Below are 17,688 nucleotides of genomic sequence, written 5' to 3' on the forward strand. Positions count from 1 at the left end.
CTGCACCCACTTTATCCAGCGATGCCATACACCAGAGATCTTAACAGAGTAACAAGTTGACACTCACAGCAAACTGTAGGAGATCTCAGGGGGGACAAAGAGCTGCAACCAGGATGCACTGCTCAGAATTCACTCATCTATTACCGAGATCATGGCCACAGAGGAATACACCCACACCATAGTTACCCTGGCTTTACACACTGTCTCTCGAACACACATGAGGCACGATGAAGAACAACATACTAGCACCTCTCTCACACACAGTCTTTCCTTCTCAACTCGATAAATTGTGATGTTGGGTGTTGTACTAAATCAGCAATATTACTCCATGTTAAAAAGCACAATAACCACTTTAGCAAGAAGTCACTGATGACTGCAGCTTTGAAATTCACATGGTAATCAGTTTTTGCTGGAAGTGTATCAGCAACAAAGCAGTTTGGGGCTCAATGTTGAATATTTTCACCCCAAAAAGAGGAAATATCAGTGGATAAATAAAAGAGTAAGCCCTCCAATTGTTAGTCACCCACTACAGCATTACACAACTCATGTGAATATGAAACATAGATCCTTTTTTTACACTCTGCGGTCATGTCATGTCATGCAGCATCTGTTCATCATCTTTTATTTGCCAAAATATCCTAGAGTAAATGTCTACAGCAGCTTGTTGATTTTATTTTTTTTAACCATTTTGGATCCATTGTCAGAGGGATCAATATGCTGTCAATTCAGTCTGGTTCCAGGCAAAAACTACCTCTGCTATTATCCTGCAGCTCCCTGTGGTTTACCACATGATATTCCATGTCCAGGCTGAACCCAGTGTGCCCTACTGTCTAAATGGTAACTTCTAACAGCACGAAAGGCCTGACATAACCGTTTCCAAATGAGCAATTGCATGGCAGCACAGAGCAACGTTGATGTGCCTCCAAGTGTTGTCTGCGAGGCTCTGTGGTTCGGTCCACTTGAGGGGGACAGACAGGAAAAGATTTCCCCATCAGTCACAAGGCTGTCATAATTGCCAGGTGAACATTAGCTAAAGCTTCTGCAGGACTTTTATAATGAGTGCAGGGGGACACAGGTCATCCACTATGCATTCTGGCCCTCATTAGGAAGAAAAGGCTATTCACATATTTGCAGAACAAAAATAAGGCTATTAGTTAGGACTGTATAACAGCCAGCCAGCCAGCACCAGCTAGACATTTTAATTGCTGTATTTCACAGATATACTCATTACAGTACAGAAAAAGCAATTAACTTCAGGATACAGTGTGTTGTGTGATGACACAATCTGTCTGTGCTACTATCTAGTGTCCTTTAGTTTTAAAGCCCCTGAAAACTTCAAATCAAAGTATTTCTCTATAACCTGAAATATTCATGACTAGGGTTGTGTACCAAGACCCAGTGCTAATACGGTACCGGTGCCTTAATGACCGTTATCTACCGGACCGAATAGCAACGCGGATTTCGGTGCCTCATTTCGGTGCCACTTAAATGCCTGCGCTTCTCTCTGATGCTCCGAAACGGACATTAGAGGCAACTGAAACATCGCTGCATGTCACGCTAGTTAACACTACACTTGACAGCAGTTAACGTTAGCCTACCGTTAGCTAGCAGCTGGATTAAACACGGTTAAAATGTTGACAGCTAAACGGTGTAAAAGTTTGTCTGTATTTCACTGTAGAGGATTCCAACACCGGGACTTACAACAGTCTGTAGCTGCCTGTTGTCTGAAAAACAACACAGACGGTGCGTTCACTTGAAACTCGCCTCGCCAGCCTCATGCTGCATTCGAAGTTATTGTAAAATACCATTTTCCTAGCCTGACAAGCCAGACCCACATCAAGATGTTGGGTCTGGGAACTCTCCATTGACAGGGCTCAATCCGAGGGGCGGGATAAACGGTTGTCTTTCAAATTCCCTCTGCACGCAATAGAATAGCGCTACAACCAGACAGAGCAATGAAGAAGGTAGCGAAGGCAGTTGAAGATTAAACTTTTGCCGTATCCGGTCAGCAAAACTCCGAACACATCTTCCTTTCTTAAGAATGATTTCTGTGCCGTTCTTTGTTCTTTTCTCAAAGAAAAGCTTAACTCCAAGTCTTCCAGAAGACCGCTGTTCCCAGCAGCAGCAGCAGCAGCAGCAGCAGCAGCAGCAGCCATAAGCCCGCCCACCGACTCTGTAAACGATGTGATTGGCCTGACCAGAGTTTGGTTTTTCCAGCTCGCAAGCCAATGGAGAGTGCCTAGACCCCCCTGGCTGCAAATTAAATTTGCTGCCGCTAGGGTGCATCTAGATTTCTAGGCTACCCTTTTCCCATCCAGTGGTTGTTTTTGTCGTTTAACAGGAATTTACTGGTGAAATAAGTTGTTATAAGTTATTATTATTACATTTTTAATAAATCTTTTAATTTTGACCCTGTGGCCTTAGCAATAAACAAGCTGTTCTTTAATGTAGCCGACTGTGGTTTTGTGCTCCTTTAAAAAAAAAAAAAAAATTATATATATATATATATATATATATATTATCTCCCACCCTCCACCCTCTGCGGTCTCGAGGAAAACAAAACAAATAAACAAACAGAAATCACACCTTGCGTAGTCACTCTCCTCTAGTTCTTGTGGCGCTGAGGTCATTAGGTCTGATATTTGTGCTGCTGTGTTTTTCCATAGGTCTATAGTCGATGATTTGGCTTTGTTAATCCTTGCTGTAGAGAGCTCAAGCATAACTATGTCTAGAAAATACGCCAACCACTGTTTTCCAGAAACACTTTTCTAATTCTGCTCAACACAGGCCTTGTCACTGACAGCTAAATACAAGAATGAGGTTAAGGTCCGGGCTTGTTCTTGTCACACCCCAGGAGGCAGCTGAAGTATAACACTGTGCACTAAATTAAAATATATGCAGATAAGTTCTTATCTAATAGCGGCTGAATGTTAAGGAGCTGCACATTTTGTTTCTACAAAGCAAAAAAGGTTTTTTTAGCATCATCCCCAGAAAACGACTGCCTTTTCCCCGCAACGGAACATCATCTTCCATCACTACCATTGAGCAGTGCACTGTATGTGTTTGGCTCTTCTTGCACTAGTGCAAGTCAAACTTCCATTAGTCAATGATCAGAAACACGTTGATGATCCTCTGTAACCCATTTCATAAAAATAGCCCGGGCAAAACCTGAGGGGCGGGTGGAGATGGGATTGATTTATTAATCTAATCAGAACAATGTAGGACACAAGATGCATTTGTCCTCCTCTCCAAATCAGCTCGGCTAGCACTTGAGGTCATCCTCCGAGAAGATCAGCCAATCACTTCAGACAATCTTCTGTAATTTTCCATCTTCCTTTATACAACAATCAGAGGCAGAGCAGAGAAAACCGCCTCAACTTTGATGTTGTCTTTGATGGATTTGTCCTTCTATTTCCCCCGCCACAAATTTACGACTTCCTCCCTAAATCTTCTCTGTAATCTGATTTTGCCGCTACAATATAGATTTTTTGAATTTTAAACCAACAATCTTCTTCTCATGAAATACATGCACTATGATTTTCTCCCCACAAATATTAGGTTTTGACATGATGCTCACTTGATGCTGAAGCACTAACAGGCTCTCCTCCATGCGTGGCGTGTAATGTGAAGCCATGTGGTGGATGAGCAGAGCAGCATCTCTAAACCAGTGATTCCATGGGGGTACAGCAATTGGGTAAAAATATGAAGCCTCCAAGGGGCACATGAGATTGTCAGCATCTTGTGGTAATCAAAGGACATTACAGCTCTTCATGAGCGACTGTGAAAGAAGCAGCAGCATTTAACCACAAACTGAACCCTCGCTGGAGGCAAAATAGCATCTGATAATGACATTGATACAGCCACACACAGTCATGTCAGATGAAGAATTATATAGGTACAAAAAAGCGAATGAAAAAAATGCCAAATGAATATTGTGCTGGTGTAGTCTGCTGGTTTTTCTTTCCACAGCTGAAGCGAAGACCTTGTTAGTTGTCACTGTGGTCAAAAATAGCATCCGAACAGGAGTGTTTTGTGGAACAGCTCCTGGAGATTGATGATTGATTACTACACAATTACTGCTTTAAGCAGCAGGGCCCCTCCTCCTAATCACTGCTTTCATCGCTAAAAGAAGATTATCACATAGGAGAAGCTTGATAGAGCCACTTCCTCCCTGCGAATCAATAAAAATTACTCAAGAGATTGCAAGCATACGACAGACATTTTCTCAGTTTAATCCCTAGGCTGGCTCGGCACTTTTAAAAACATGCAGGTACTGTACATTACTCTGTGTGTGTGTGTGTGTGTGTGTGTGTGTGTGTTGGGGGAAGAGGGGTTTAAATCATGTCTAATTAAAGCTGCTTTTCAATGCAGGCGCTCTGAAACTTCAGGTCCCCTTAACAATTAAGTGCAGGATTTCTCTGGTCTCGAGTGGGAAGAAAAGGCACATCCAGAGGGTTGATTATCCCCCTATCTCTCCCCCTAGTCTGCCTCTACCTATTATTGGATTCACTTAGTTGATGGAACCCCATATGTTGAGCAAGGGAGAGACAGGCAGATCGGAGACACTTGGAGAAATGGGACAGAAATAGCATTGTATTTGAAGTTGAGAGTCATGTTGTCATGATGGTCTAATGGAAACAGGTTAGAGAGACAATCACATACAGAAGGGAGGTTTAATTCCTGCTACAGTGTCCATGAAAGTTGCCCTGGATAAGAGCATCATGAACAGGGTGTTTTCGAATTGCCTGAATTTACCCTTAAGTGCATGGGTGTTTTGCTTTTGTCTTGTTGTTTTCCAATCATTTATAGATACATTCTGTGTATGTACATATTTATGCTGTTACCCATAGGCTACTGTTACTACTAAATGACTTGTACTTACCAAACACAAATTATCGTCTTGTTGTCACTACAACATGGCTGTTCTGTATGCCTGCAGTGGTCCAATTTGCTAACGGCATCTGAGGCATAGCATTGTCATACACATACCCCAATTCAAATGATCTGACTGATCTCTTGGCACAGAAAATATAAGTCTCATCATCAGCTACTTTCTGATTATCTTCATTTTCAGTATTTCTGTCTGATAGCACAGAGAGTTGCTTTGCTGCAGTTCCACCAAAGGGCGATTTCCCCTTGAAACTTTTTTTTTTTTAATCATTGTATTGGTACTTTTACTGAAGTGAAGATTTAGAGTACTTCTTCCACCATAGGTTGCTGTGACATGAAGCAATTCTATAGCCTTTTGTATGCATTTATTTGTAGAACCAGTGATACAGAATGAGGCTAATCAGGAAAAAAAACATTACTTGCAATTCCAAAACCTGCACAAGGTGAAAAAAAAAGTATTATTCTCATACATACCTCGGGTCTCTAAAGACCTTATGAATGTTTATGAGAAAAACAACAGAAACACTAGGAAATTATTAAAACAAATAGTTTGAGGAATAACTCTAGGGCTTAACTGAATAAAATGAGTTGAATTATACAGCATGTTCTTAGTCTCTGAAGACCCGGGGTATGTGTTTAAAGGTTTAAGACATAGCCACAGTTATAATTTTACTGAGCTTAAATGAGCCCATGCTTTATATAGTCCTGTAGAACTGTACAGCCTCCATAGTGAGAAGCTCTGATCACGTACTAGCTTAGAGCCACAGTGAGCCCCAGATAAGGCCTCCATTAGGGCTGTTATTTTAAAGCATCTCACCCGTTAATGGACTCCCCTGGCCCAGCCACAGACCCACTATCTTATCCTCACAGGCCCAGTTAACCAGTCTGAGTCTGGCTTCCTACAGAAGTGAGACTGTCTGAAACCACAGTCGGTGCTCACAGAGCCCCTGCCTAGGGTGTGGTGAGGCCCTGATGTGTTGTCAGCTCCACAACAACTATTATTACCTCTGCCATGCCTACTTTGGAGAGGTTTACAAATATGGATTTATTATTTATTTTTTTAAGTGAAAGAAATAAATAGAAACAATATATGCAGTATGAGTTATCAAAAAAGGGATACTTTTCCAGCTGTTCTATAGACTGCAAACTGCTTTTCTGCATTTATTAATATTTAGGTCTACCATAAACCAAATGACCTATATATCATATAATAATAATAATAATAATAATAATAAAATTGTATATTAGAGTGTTAAAATTATGATAAAGTTTCTTGTAGCTTCACATTTAGCATGAAGACAGTGGTATATTTTCACCTGATTCTCAAGGTGTGTTTCTCAAAATGTCAAAGTATTCCTTTATTAATCAATTAGACCAGCGAGATAATTATTTCACAAGTTGGATCAATTACTTATTTTCCAAATAAAAATGCCACAGACATTAGCTGGTTCCATGTTCTTAGAATTGTTGATTTGTTGCTGTTTTTTCTGTCTCATATCATCACTGTGAACTGAATGTATTTGGGTTTTGGACTTTTGCTAGGACTAAACAACCAATTTAAAAATGTCATCCAATTTTTTGGGGGGAAATGGTGGTGGGCGTTTTCCCAATTTTATAGAATGAACCATTAATCAATCTGTAATGAAAGTAAACATTAGTTCCAGCTTTAATATTTACAAGTAGGATATTCTCTTTTCTCCGTCTCCCTCTCCAGTAGCTCTTTTTTGCAGCTCTCAGATTTTGACAAAGCCAGAGCCACCTGAAAGGTCAAGCCTTCGTTGCTTACATGTACAGAATAATGAGCCGTGTCAGAAATACCTTCATCAGCTGACGATGGCAGGCACCTTTCCAGATACTGGACAAAAGAGGAAGGTAGCATCCATTACAATGTAGTTCTTCTAACATCCTGTTGTACGGTTGTTGTCCTCAATGGTCACTATGGAAAAGACGCTGCTATTAGCACCTTAAAAGCCCACACACAAGTCTTAAAAGCTTCAACAACAAGTTTTATTAAACAACTGATGTATTGGTATGATGAGCTTGCTTGACATTGAAATTAATGCTAAATCTATGTTCAGTCAAAGTTTTTTTTTTCTACAAAAAAAAGGCAAAATGTACAAACAGGTAACGTCACTTTGCAACCAGTACATTGAAGTATTACATTCCTATTTTAACACCATGCACTTTAAGATAATGAAAAACAATAAATGTGTATGGGTAATATTAAAGAGGTGATTGAATTTTAGTCTGAATGCCAAGCAGGCACTTGGCAAGGATTCAGTATTCAAGCAGCTTTGATAGTATTTCAGCAGTAGTTTCTCCCTCATGTAGAGCTCGCTTGAGGTCCTTAAGGTGGTCTGAGAATTGGTTACATGGGGCCGATGATGATTTGCAAAACACACCGCAATTTCAAAATCCAAGGTAAGCACTGGTTTTTATTACCACGATTCCAAATAAATCACTACAATACTGAACCTCATGATCTTTTCGCCATTCATTGTTTTTCTGTGTTCATGTTTTACAGCATCATAGAAAAATATTTCTGTATGTGTTCTGTATGTACAATGATGGTGATAGAAACATGTTAACAGCATTATGTACAATAACATTTGTTGCCTGATCAACAATTAAAAGTACCTGTCACATTTGCATTGGTGAGTGTTGACATACTGAATGTTGATTTCACTGTAACAAAATGTTTGATCAAGCATCAATATGACGGTGACATATTCATGAGATATGACTATGACTGAGTTACTTATTATCAATACACAGTTTGTTTTTTACTTAAAATGAGAAGAAAAAAAAAGAACATTCTTCTTTTTAAACACCAAAAACATTCTAAAAACCAATGAACCAAATAAACAACTTTCTAAAAACCAATAAACAACTTTCTAAAGGCACACGTAACTATCCGGCTCCAAGACATCATTACTTTTTAAAGACATTGGTAGTAGGAATCTGAAAACTTGCAGAAACTTTAGTAATGACGCTCTCAGATAGCCGTGATGACACAGTGCAGTTAAAGTATTTCTGAACACAGTCAATCATTTAGGGAAAACTCCTACATTCATTTAAAATCAATAACAGAGTTTCAATTACTTGGTTCTTCCTTTCCCGTAAACACTTCTTTCATTTCTTCAAAAAGCCTGTTATAAATAAACTTCCGTACAGATCCAAAGAGCTGCCTCACACTGTCATACTGTAATTCCTGTTTCACTAATATGGAACATTATGTGATTAATCCAGGAGGATGTTATAGCTGCACTCTATTAATGTTTTTTATATAATGGTTTGAAGTATTCAGGTTAATATTTGTTTCCAAACATCTCAAGAAATCCACCTTAACAACTAGAGCCCGACCAATAAATTGGCGGATCAACTTACAGATATATTATTATCTGCCTATATGTCAGCTGATCATTCACAAGAAACTGTTACAGAAATGCCAAAGATACATTTGAGTTATTTTAGAAATCGAGTGTCCATTACATAGTTTGTCCATCAGAGAGAACTGATAAGTGTGTGTGTGTGTGTGTGTGTGTGTGTGTGTGTGTGTGTGTGTGTGTGTGTGTGTGTGTGTGTGTATGTGTATATGTATATATCCTTTGTGTTTGTTTTGATTTTGTATTTATTTGGTTTCTTACTACCAAAAAAATGGGTCTTACAGACCACTTAAATCATTAAGGCGTGTAAAAAAGATAACAAATCAATAATGACGTTCCTCAGTCAGCAGCGCACCACAGAACAGACGTTGACGCCGCAACACCGGCTCTCAAATGTCAGTCACCAGCTGGGGTTAGAAACGCCCACCAAGAGGTAGGGCTGGGTGATATGAAGAAAATCAAATATCACAATTTTTTTGACCAAATACCGCAACGATATTGTGTTGACTATTGGTGCTTTCACAAAATATTTACACAATGAGATTTTTGGTAAATAATCATCAGTAATGTCGATATAATGACTAAGTGGGTAAAGGCAAAAAAATAGATCAGAAAATGACATCACTTTACTGTAATGCAGCCTTTAAAACCAGGAAAAGACAACACTTATGCCATATTACGACATTACGATTTCCAAAATCTAAGACAATATCTAGTCTCATATCACAATATCGATATAATATCGATATATTGCCCAGCTCTACCAAGAGGCTCCAAGCTTAGACACGATTTCTACAAATATGTCTGCAGTGTTTAATCCTCTTTTTAAATATTGGAAAAATATACACAACAGCTGAAATATCATTATAGTTTACATTTCCTTGCACCAAAAGTGATGAGAATTTAAATTTCAGTTTGCCTTTAAAACCAAATATCAAATGTTTTAACTCTGAAATATAAATATCGGTATCGGCTTCACAGATCCAGTATTGGTCGGGCTCTATTAACGGCATCACTTCCTGTTATTTGAATGTAACTGAGACACTGATATGGAGAGAGGGTGAGCAGCAGTCACGACAACAGTCTTGTTTTTAGATTGCAGACCATCGCAGAGACATGCCTTGCAATATTCTTGTTATAAATGCTCTTCTGTTTATTTGTTTGGTTTGTCCAGCAGCTAAGCGGCAGTCTGAGCAGCACAGTGGATGCACGGCTAGCAGCTGGCTGACACAGTGCGAGTGCTTTGATTTCAATGTTGTCCTTGCACAGACTTCACACATCGTTCTCCCTGCTCGGACACAACGAGGTCCCCAAAGCCACAGCTTGTTGTGTCGCCCGAATGGCAGGTGCAGCTTCTCTCAAACCTGTGGTGAGCTGTAAAAAGAGACGCCCTTCATAATGGAAGATAAGCCGCTGCTGCCTGGATCTCTGTATTCGCTGGCCAGGCTGTTACAGGAAGAGGCGTATGGTGTGCTGTGGTAAGAGCCACCTGGCGAGGGTGTGGATGCCAGGACCGGTTAGGAGGAGGATAGAGCGGTGGGGGAGAGAGATGAGGCGAGGGATCAGACGCTTAGGGTCATGTTACGGAGCAGCCACTGCTGAGCGCGGCTGCCGTTGCAGTCTCTCAAGGTGGGGACCATCTTGTCCTCCTCAGACGGCATGTCCAAACACTGGTTGCTGTTCACATGCAGCAGGGTGAGTCGCTGGAGAGAGGAGGACGAAAACACAGGCAATTACATGTAAACATATACACATGTATATGATGTACAAACACACACAAATACTTATAAACATATTTTGTCTTATATTTTAAACTCTTCTCGGGAGAAAGTTGAATCCACCTGGATGACTAAGATGAACCTTCACAGACACACTTCCAAATATTGATTTCCCACATTTCACAAAAATACATTCCGACCAAAGTATATGGCCTGAGCTTGTTACACTCAGTAACTGTAGCTGGAGCAGGGGAAAACAATTGGCACATCAAGAGAACAGGATGTTCTAGTCAAGAAAAAGTGAGTCGTGCCCCTTATACAACACAATGTGCACTGAGACTGCTCAGAGGATTGAGGCTCTCCTTGGTGTGGAGACTGTTGTCCTCACGGCCACTTTACAGGAAGGATTTCTTTGTGAACTACTGTTGAGCACCAGAAGCATTAAAAAAAAAAATCAATAAAGAGACTACAAATAACTAATTTCTCTACTCCAGAAGGACTGAAACTTACATCTAATGCTTATGTTTAAGCTGCATTAAGTCATATTTTGGACATTTGGGATGTATTAAATGAGTTGTTGTAATGTAAAGTGGTTAGACTGGTTAAACCCAGCCCGATCTGCCGGCGATTTGATTTCGCCCTGCAGCTCAGGCAGGAAACCTGTACGCTTATCTAGCCTGCTTCCGTTACAATTTTGCGGGGACCAATCACAAACTGGCTTATCCACCTGGCGTGCCATTGGCGGGTTTAACACGATGACGATAGAGAAGCGACCAAGCAGCTTTTTGTTTACATTCAACATAGCGGCCACCGAAGCGCAGCAACCCGTTGATGCCGCTGTCGCTGCTACGTCACCCGGATCATTGGTCTGATTGGTTGAAGGACTATCCAATTGCGTACAGAGTCATTTGAACTATGCCCGTTGATCACGCCTCTTGTGCAGTAGAAAATACAGAGCAGACTCCCCAGACTAATGTTCAATCTTAAAAGATTGAGCTTGGTCTGGTGATGGCCAGACTATAAAATGGTTGCTAGTAGTGCCAATACCAATGACAATCAACACCTCAGTCTGCAGCTCGTCATTTCTGTTGCTTTTGGCTCAATGTTGGAGTTTGGAATTGGCAGGCGAACATTGGACACAGAGGTGCAGTCAGGTTGTGGGACTGAACACTACAGTAGGAGGCGGCCAAATATCCACGCAGCTTAAAATATTAAACTCTTGAAATGACAGACATGTTCTAATCTTAACCCTGCAACAACTGATGTTTTGGCCACTTGGGCGCAGCAGAAACAAGCTGTGAAGACAACACTGACATATTATCCTTTTTAAGTCAATAGGGTGATCATGTTAGCAAATAGTTGCTTATTTACACATCCAGGTTAATAGTAAGTTCAATATTCACTCTCCTTTAAGCTCTGTTTTTGGTCTCCACCATCTCCTGAGGAAAATGTCTGGCTCTTCAGCCACTAAATGCTCCACTATGCTCACCAGCTAGTCACTAACTTTGTTGCGGGCGAGAAAAACAAAACAATGAGATAAAAGGCACTATACATCTCAATAGAGCTGGGGGGGAACTGCAGTGTCAGGTGCTTTTATGCATTGTGATTAACCCATATTTCCCAAAAAAAAAAAAACTCTTGTTTTTCCTGTAGTTTGTTCAAACGACTTCCATGTACATCTAATGGTTCTCTGTGAATCCTAAAAGTTGGTAAAAGTGACCAAAAAACACCATTAGTGGCAAAAGTAATGCTTCTTATTAATTACTACATCAATATTATTGTTCCTATACTAATTTAAACCTCATTCAATACTATGCAATCTATAGACTTTATATTTAATATAGTGACACCTCCCAGAGGCCTTTAGCCAGCCTGTGTACAGTTGTGAATTTACACCTTAATGCTAATATCCGTGATTATTAGCAAAACAGAAAATATGGGCAGTCATTTTTCCTTTGCATAAGGAATGATACAATGCTCATGAGTCATTTTATCAAAATGAAAGGTTAAAAGAAGATAAACAGGCAAACAGGCTTACTGGGACACTTTAATAGAACTCAGCCATTGTTAATGTTATTAGTAACATCTTCAGCTGATTGACATCAATTCATCCTCAAACTGTTTCAGCAATATCATTGAAAGTTAATAAATAGGCTTAACTGTCTCAGATGATTATTTAAGGGTGGGTTTAGATTTCAGTGCTTCTGACCTCAAACTGTCCTGTTATTTTTGGAGTTTACTCTGCAGTATGCCACGTCCTCCCAAATGTATCTCCTGCTCCACTCCACACATTGTCCCCTCTCCTCTGTAAGTTCTGTCTGTTTGCTTGTCTATCACATAAACTAGAAAAGACAGAACAAGCACTTTTAAAATGTCCAGACTGGAAAACACGCCTGTTGTGATGAGCTGAACTCAAGCACCACATGAGCAAGTACCACAGAAATCGGAGGCTATCTGCCACCAAGGCTCTAGAGATAACACCCCCCCACTCTCAATGGCCTTGATTAACCATTTATGTTCATTCCTTCAGAAGTAACACGCTTCCGCAATTTTGCTGCTCACTTGAGTTGCTCTTCTCGTCCTAATGATCACATGCACAGAAGTAGAAGAGAAGTAGGGAAGCTGAAGTTAGTTTGTGAGGAGAAGCAGATAGGAAAACAATGGCATGAGAGAAACTTAGAAAATGATGTTAAAAATAAAATGCTAGGTGCCGCTAAGACACCATTAGGTGTTGTAATGTTTGTAAATTACACATAATTTGTTTTGTAAAAAAAAAAAATTTAAAAAAAAAATTAAAAAACTTGCAAGATATAGGATCACAAAATTAACGATAACCTCAGTTTTACCAGTCTGCACCCAGTTATCTTGGGAATCATTTTCAAACTAAACAGCACAGAAAAATACATGCGAATATCTACAAACCACAGTCTGCATGCAACATTCAAATATGAGCATTGGCATGATTTATCTTGCAGTTGAGGGATAATTCTATATTAAAACAAGATTGTGCTCAGACTGTTGACAGAGGATATTCAGACTAATGAGCACACAGAGGTCAGGCTCAGGTCATGTTTGATCTTAAGCTATAAAACACAAGTGCCTGACATTCGCTGCCTGGATACAGAGAAGTGTACACATACTGTACATACATCTCTCCTGAAGTACACATTGCACACCACACTACAGGGCACATTTGTTCAAACAGTTCAAGAACAAAGAGAGCAGGTGGCGATAAACCTTACACACCTGCCAAAAAACTGAAAACAAGAACAAAAAGGGATAGCGCTACACTTTAGACATTTTAATCTTCTTGCTTTGTTAAATAGATAATTAAAAAATTAGCTAGTTTTAAGAATAGGTAAATTAAATCAGATATGTTTACTCAGTGCTTTGCAGAATTTGCAATTACTTCATTTAAAAGGTACTCGTACATGGAGCTTCTCTGAATTGGAGGTATATCTAATCTATAAATCATATAAATCTGGTTTAGCCAATAATGAGAATAATAGCTTTATTTTTATTCTAAGATCCAAACCTACTCTAGTGGCAGAGATGACAGAAGAGGAGTAGAATGGCGGAGGGTAGAAAAACTGTTCCACATTTAATGAAAATACTAGAAATGTGGAGGTCTTGTCCTTTGCTCATAATTATTTCATGCCCCCTTTGGGGCAGAGAAAACTCCCATCTCAGCCTTCCAGCAAACCAACCAGCATCTCCAGAGAAAGTCGTAGAGTGTGTGCACAGCTGAGACCAGCTAATTAAATGAGGACCATTTCTAACCGTAAGCCCCGGTTGTGGAACATTATCCTCTTTGTCACCAAGCAGCACAGTGGACCTTCTGAAAGGCACAAGAGTACCTGTTTGACATGATATTGTGCTGACTCTGGTTATCCAGAGGGCTGGGCTGCTTTTGTGTGAAATACAAAAACAGCAGATTCCTTTTATCTCAAGGCAGAGTCAGGCAACGGTCTCATTTGCCCTAATGGTGCCCTGCTCTTGTGTACGCGCTCTCCTCTGGTCCTGGCTATACCACGAGAACCTCTGAGTGTGAACAGCAAATCAGGCCATCTAACAGCAGGTCACTTTACTGCCCCAGCTCTGACACACACCAGCAGCCCTGGGAGCTTCTTACCCAATTTACCCTGCTTGCACACAAAAACTGTGGCATGCGACAATGAAATTGCTCTTTAGCTTTTTGAGAAATACAACAGTGCAGGACTCTGAGGTACAAACACCATATAACGCAGCAGAACAGAATAGGCTACAGACAAAATGACAGACTGGAAAAAGACGGAAAAAAACAACCTTGAAACGGACAGAAATGCTGAGCCAAAAAAATGTTCCTTACAAAAGTATGTAAATAAGAAGGCAGAGTGGCGAAAAGCACTGTTAATTGGGATTCATTGGTTTTACAATATGTACATGACACACAGTGTACACAGCTGCTTCAGGCCAATATGAGAGTGGCCTGAGAGGCCAGGGACATGAAAGGCAGATATGTAATAAAGGATCACTTCAAAAGAACTTGTAAACAATGGTAAGCACATTTCAATCAGCCATACACATAGATAATCAGCTAAAAATAAACACGCCCTCCATCTCAGGCATCATTCCCCAAACGCAGGCAGTCCAGGGGACAGCCAGCAGATTTTCACTTCAAAATAAAATATTTATGTTGGAAAATAAATGTCAAATGAGATCTAATTTAGCATGAAGACTGGCTAAAGGTCTTGCATATAGCATCTTATACACAGAACCGTCTTGATGGGACATCTGTCATTGCTTGATGTGCCTCTGCCCCCGTCGTCATACGTTCCCCCTGAAAGGTCACCGGTAAAAGCTACTTAATGCTTCCTAAAACAATTTGCATGCACATTCTGACTAATACCTGAAAGATCAACATTATAACAACAAGCTCTGCATTCATCTGCCCTCCCAGACAAAAAGAAGAAAATAAAAAGTCCTCTTAAAAAACAGACAAACACAACAATCAGCTACATACAGTAGGTGCCTAATAAAGCCCAAACAGGTCAAACAAATCTACTTCTAAAAATGCTAATGACAAACTACACCATTAAACAGCAGCTAAAATGACCACCAGCTTCTACTCTCAGCCTAAGTTGTACTAACCTGCTCACCTCAGACCCTACAGCTTAGAGAGAATAATCAGTGGGACTGAAGAAAACGCGTCTTGCGACGTCCAGACGTGTGTAGTTGTGGAGGACCCAGGCCTGTAAGGGACTGTTGTCACAGTACTCCACTGTGGGGCCGTAGGTGCCGTCATCCAGACGGTTGATGGTCAGACACGATTGGGTGATGATGTGGAGGAAGGTGTGCTTCTGCGGCGAGCCGGGATTGAAAGGAACAGATGGTGGTGAAGGTAAGTCCGAGAGTCAATCGGTTATTGTTAAATGAATCCATCTGTTCTTCACAGCCAACTTTTCCAGTTTAATATGGGGTGATTATTGTCAATGACAGTGAATTTAAATGGAAAACGGTTATTTAAGGTGTTCAAAACCTGGACTTAATTCCGGCATACTGTCAACACTGAGTTTATGAGAGACATAACGTTTTGATCATGGACTTGGGTCAGGCGTCTAATTCAAAGTATAAAAAAAAAAAAAAATCTTTAAACCCACAGGATGTCACAACCAATCAGAAACGGGAAGCACATATCAAAACATCTGAGCCAAATTCCACCTGAATTACCACGTACAAATTTGATCACCATAACCTTAAAATAAGACATCAACATTGCACACAGTATTTCAAAATTTGTAGAATACAGATACAAATAGTAAAATCTAATTTTTTGTTTATACTATAAAAGATTAGATAGGCAATGCACAGCAATTTTTGTTATTATGGTTAGTGGTTATTGTCTGATCAGCCTCCTTTACCCCCCTTTAACCTTTTTTTTGTTGATATCACCCATTAAATCTTTTGCCGAATAAAAATTACATTTATTTTTGTATTGTATGGATTTTGACATATATGGTTTGTCTTATTTTAAGGATGTTTTTATCATTTATTGATGATGGTAATTGAGGTGAAATTTGGCTCAGATGTTTTGATATTTGCTTCCCTTTTTTGATTGGTTGATACAACCTGTGGCTTTATGCCGCGTTCATGTGATATCTGAGTTATTTCAATTAAGAGTTTCCGAGTGTAAATAGCATTCATGACAACTACCAAGTTTTAATTACGACTGGAGAAACTCGGAAATCTCCGATATATAGCCGACTTGGCACTCACGAATAAGGAAGTGCCTAATAACAAAACAAATATGGGCGCCTCACACATCGGCCAAAGACTGTCGTTCAACATAATTAAACCCAAATTTAATGGATATGGTGTCATTCTGTCACAGAACGCTCAGTCATTAACATGGGAATCTTTCCTATCTCTGCCATCCATCCCATATGACGTGAAGGCGATATTAGTATAAAGTTGTTGCTTCATACTGTTAATTTGATGTCCATGATGAAACTGTATGTATCTTAATGGTGCTCACAGTGTGCAGGAATTCAACCTTTTTTTCATGTGATTGCATTTTCCAACACACCTTTCAGGCTGTGAATTAGATAACACTGAAGAACATAGCTGACCTATCTTTGTCGCTGGAAAAATACAGTAAGTAAACCATTAGTCTCTACTACACTAACGCAAAACTTCACATATATACCAAAGTAAAAACCAGAGCTGGATAAATTCGGCAGATTTTCCCATTTAAACTTAAACTCTCTGTGTGAGTAAGATTAGGGGAATACGTTTGACCGCCTCAATGTATGTAACTGGTATATTCATGAGTGATTGTTGGACAAAGCAGAGTGAACACAGCTTATTTCTGGCTGAAACAGCAGAGCAGGTGAAAAAGAAGAAAGGCTGTCTGTCACAGCTGTGAATGAATACAGCAGGAATACGGAAGAGTCAGGTATTCCTGTGAAAGTGAAACTGTTGGGCAGATGAAATGTTAATGGTACTGTAATCACCCAGGATTCGGTCCCTGTCCATCAAACTTGGGCTTAAAATAACCTCGGCCACTGACAGCGATGAAACCCCAATGCTGTTTACAACAGAGACCAGTCCTCTTCGTTTATGAATTATTCAATTCTTCCATATTAAGAATGCACCCAGAGAACAAAGTGTAATGAAAGGACTTCTCCTAGGGTTTGTTTCATGCTTGATGAAAAGGCCTCCAGGCTTCCTCACCTTGTCATATCTACATGTCAGCGATATGACATCTCAATCACTGATAGATAACGCTGTATTCAGTGCAGTCTTTTCTAACCGTCTCCCAGTGGTTTAAAAGAAAATGCATAAATTGTTAATGTAAAAGATGCTTTTTGTGTTTAGGTTTTGAGTCAACAGGGCTCAAGGAGAATATCTTCATTCTCCTATGAGATTCAGAATGTCTCTGTTTAAAGAGCTGGCAACATCTGTTTCTGCGTTTGATAGAATATTGATATTGTAAAACAGCTTGCATAACCAGGAATATTAAGTAAAATTAACCTCTGCAGTTTTTTGACTTTGTCAGCTAATCTTTGTTTTTCAAACTAGGAGGAGTTTCTATAATTTTGGCCAGCCCATTTATCTCCATAATGATCATGCAGTTGAATCAACACCTCTCTAACATTACATACTTTTTTTTTTGCAGGACTGTTGCATTAGACTGCATTCGTTTTAGATACATG

General features: G+C 39.9%; 1 protein-coding gene across 5 annotated transcripts in view; it reads right to left on the minus strand.

Annotated features, from left to right (window-relative positions):
- Window positions 1–9,040: 9,040 nt before the first annotated feature.
- Window positions 9,041–17,688, minus strand: part of galnt13 (UDP-N-acetyl-alpha-D-galactosamine:polypeptide N-acetylgalactosaminyltransferase 13) — a 43,088-nt gene continuing 34,440 nt past the window's right edge. For 3 of the 5 annotated variants that reach the window (XM_036004377.1, XM_031298998.1, XM_036004379.1), the window contains 2 exons: window positions 15,125–15,333; window positions 9,906–9,979 (listed from right to left, as the gene is read on the minus strand). In XM_036004377.1, the coding sequence (XP_035860270.1) occupies window positions 15,148–15,333 (186 nt within the window). In that variant the 3' untranslated portion in view covers window positions 9,906–9,979; window positions 15,125–15,147. Of the gene's footprint in view, window positions 9,980–15,124; window positions 15,334–17,688 lie in introns of all 5 variants that reach the window. The other 2 variants (XM_036004376.1, XM_036004378.1) reach the window with 2 other exon arrangements.

Source organism: Sander lucioperca, chromosome 8, assembly GCF_008315115.2.
Source record: "Sander lucioperca isolate FBNREF2018 chromosome 8, SLUC_FBN_1.2, whole genome shotgun sequence".
In the NCBI taxonomy this organism is placed as follows: domain Eukaryota; kingdom Metazoa; phylum Chordata; class Actinopteri; order Perciformes; family Percidae; genus Sander; species Sander lucioperca.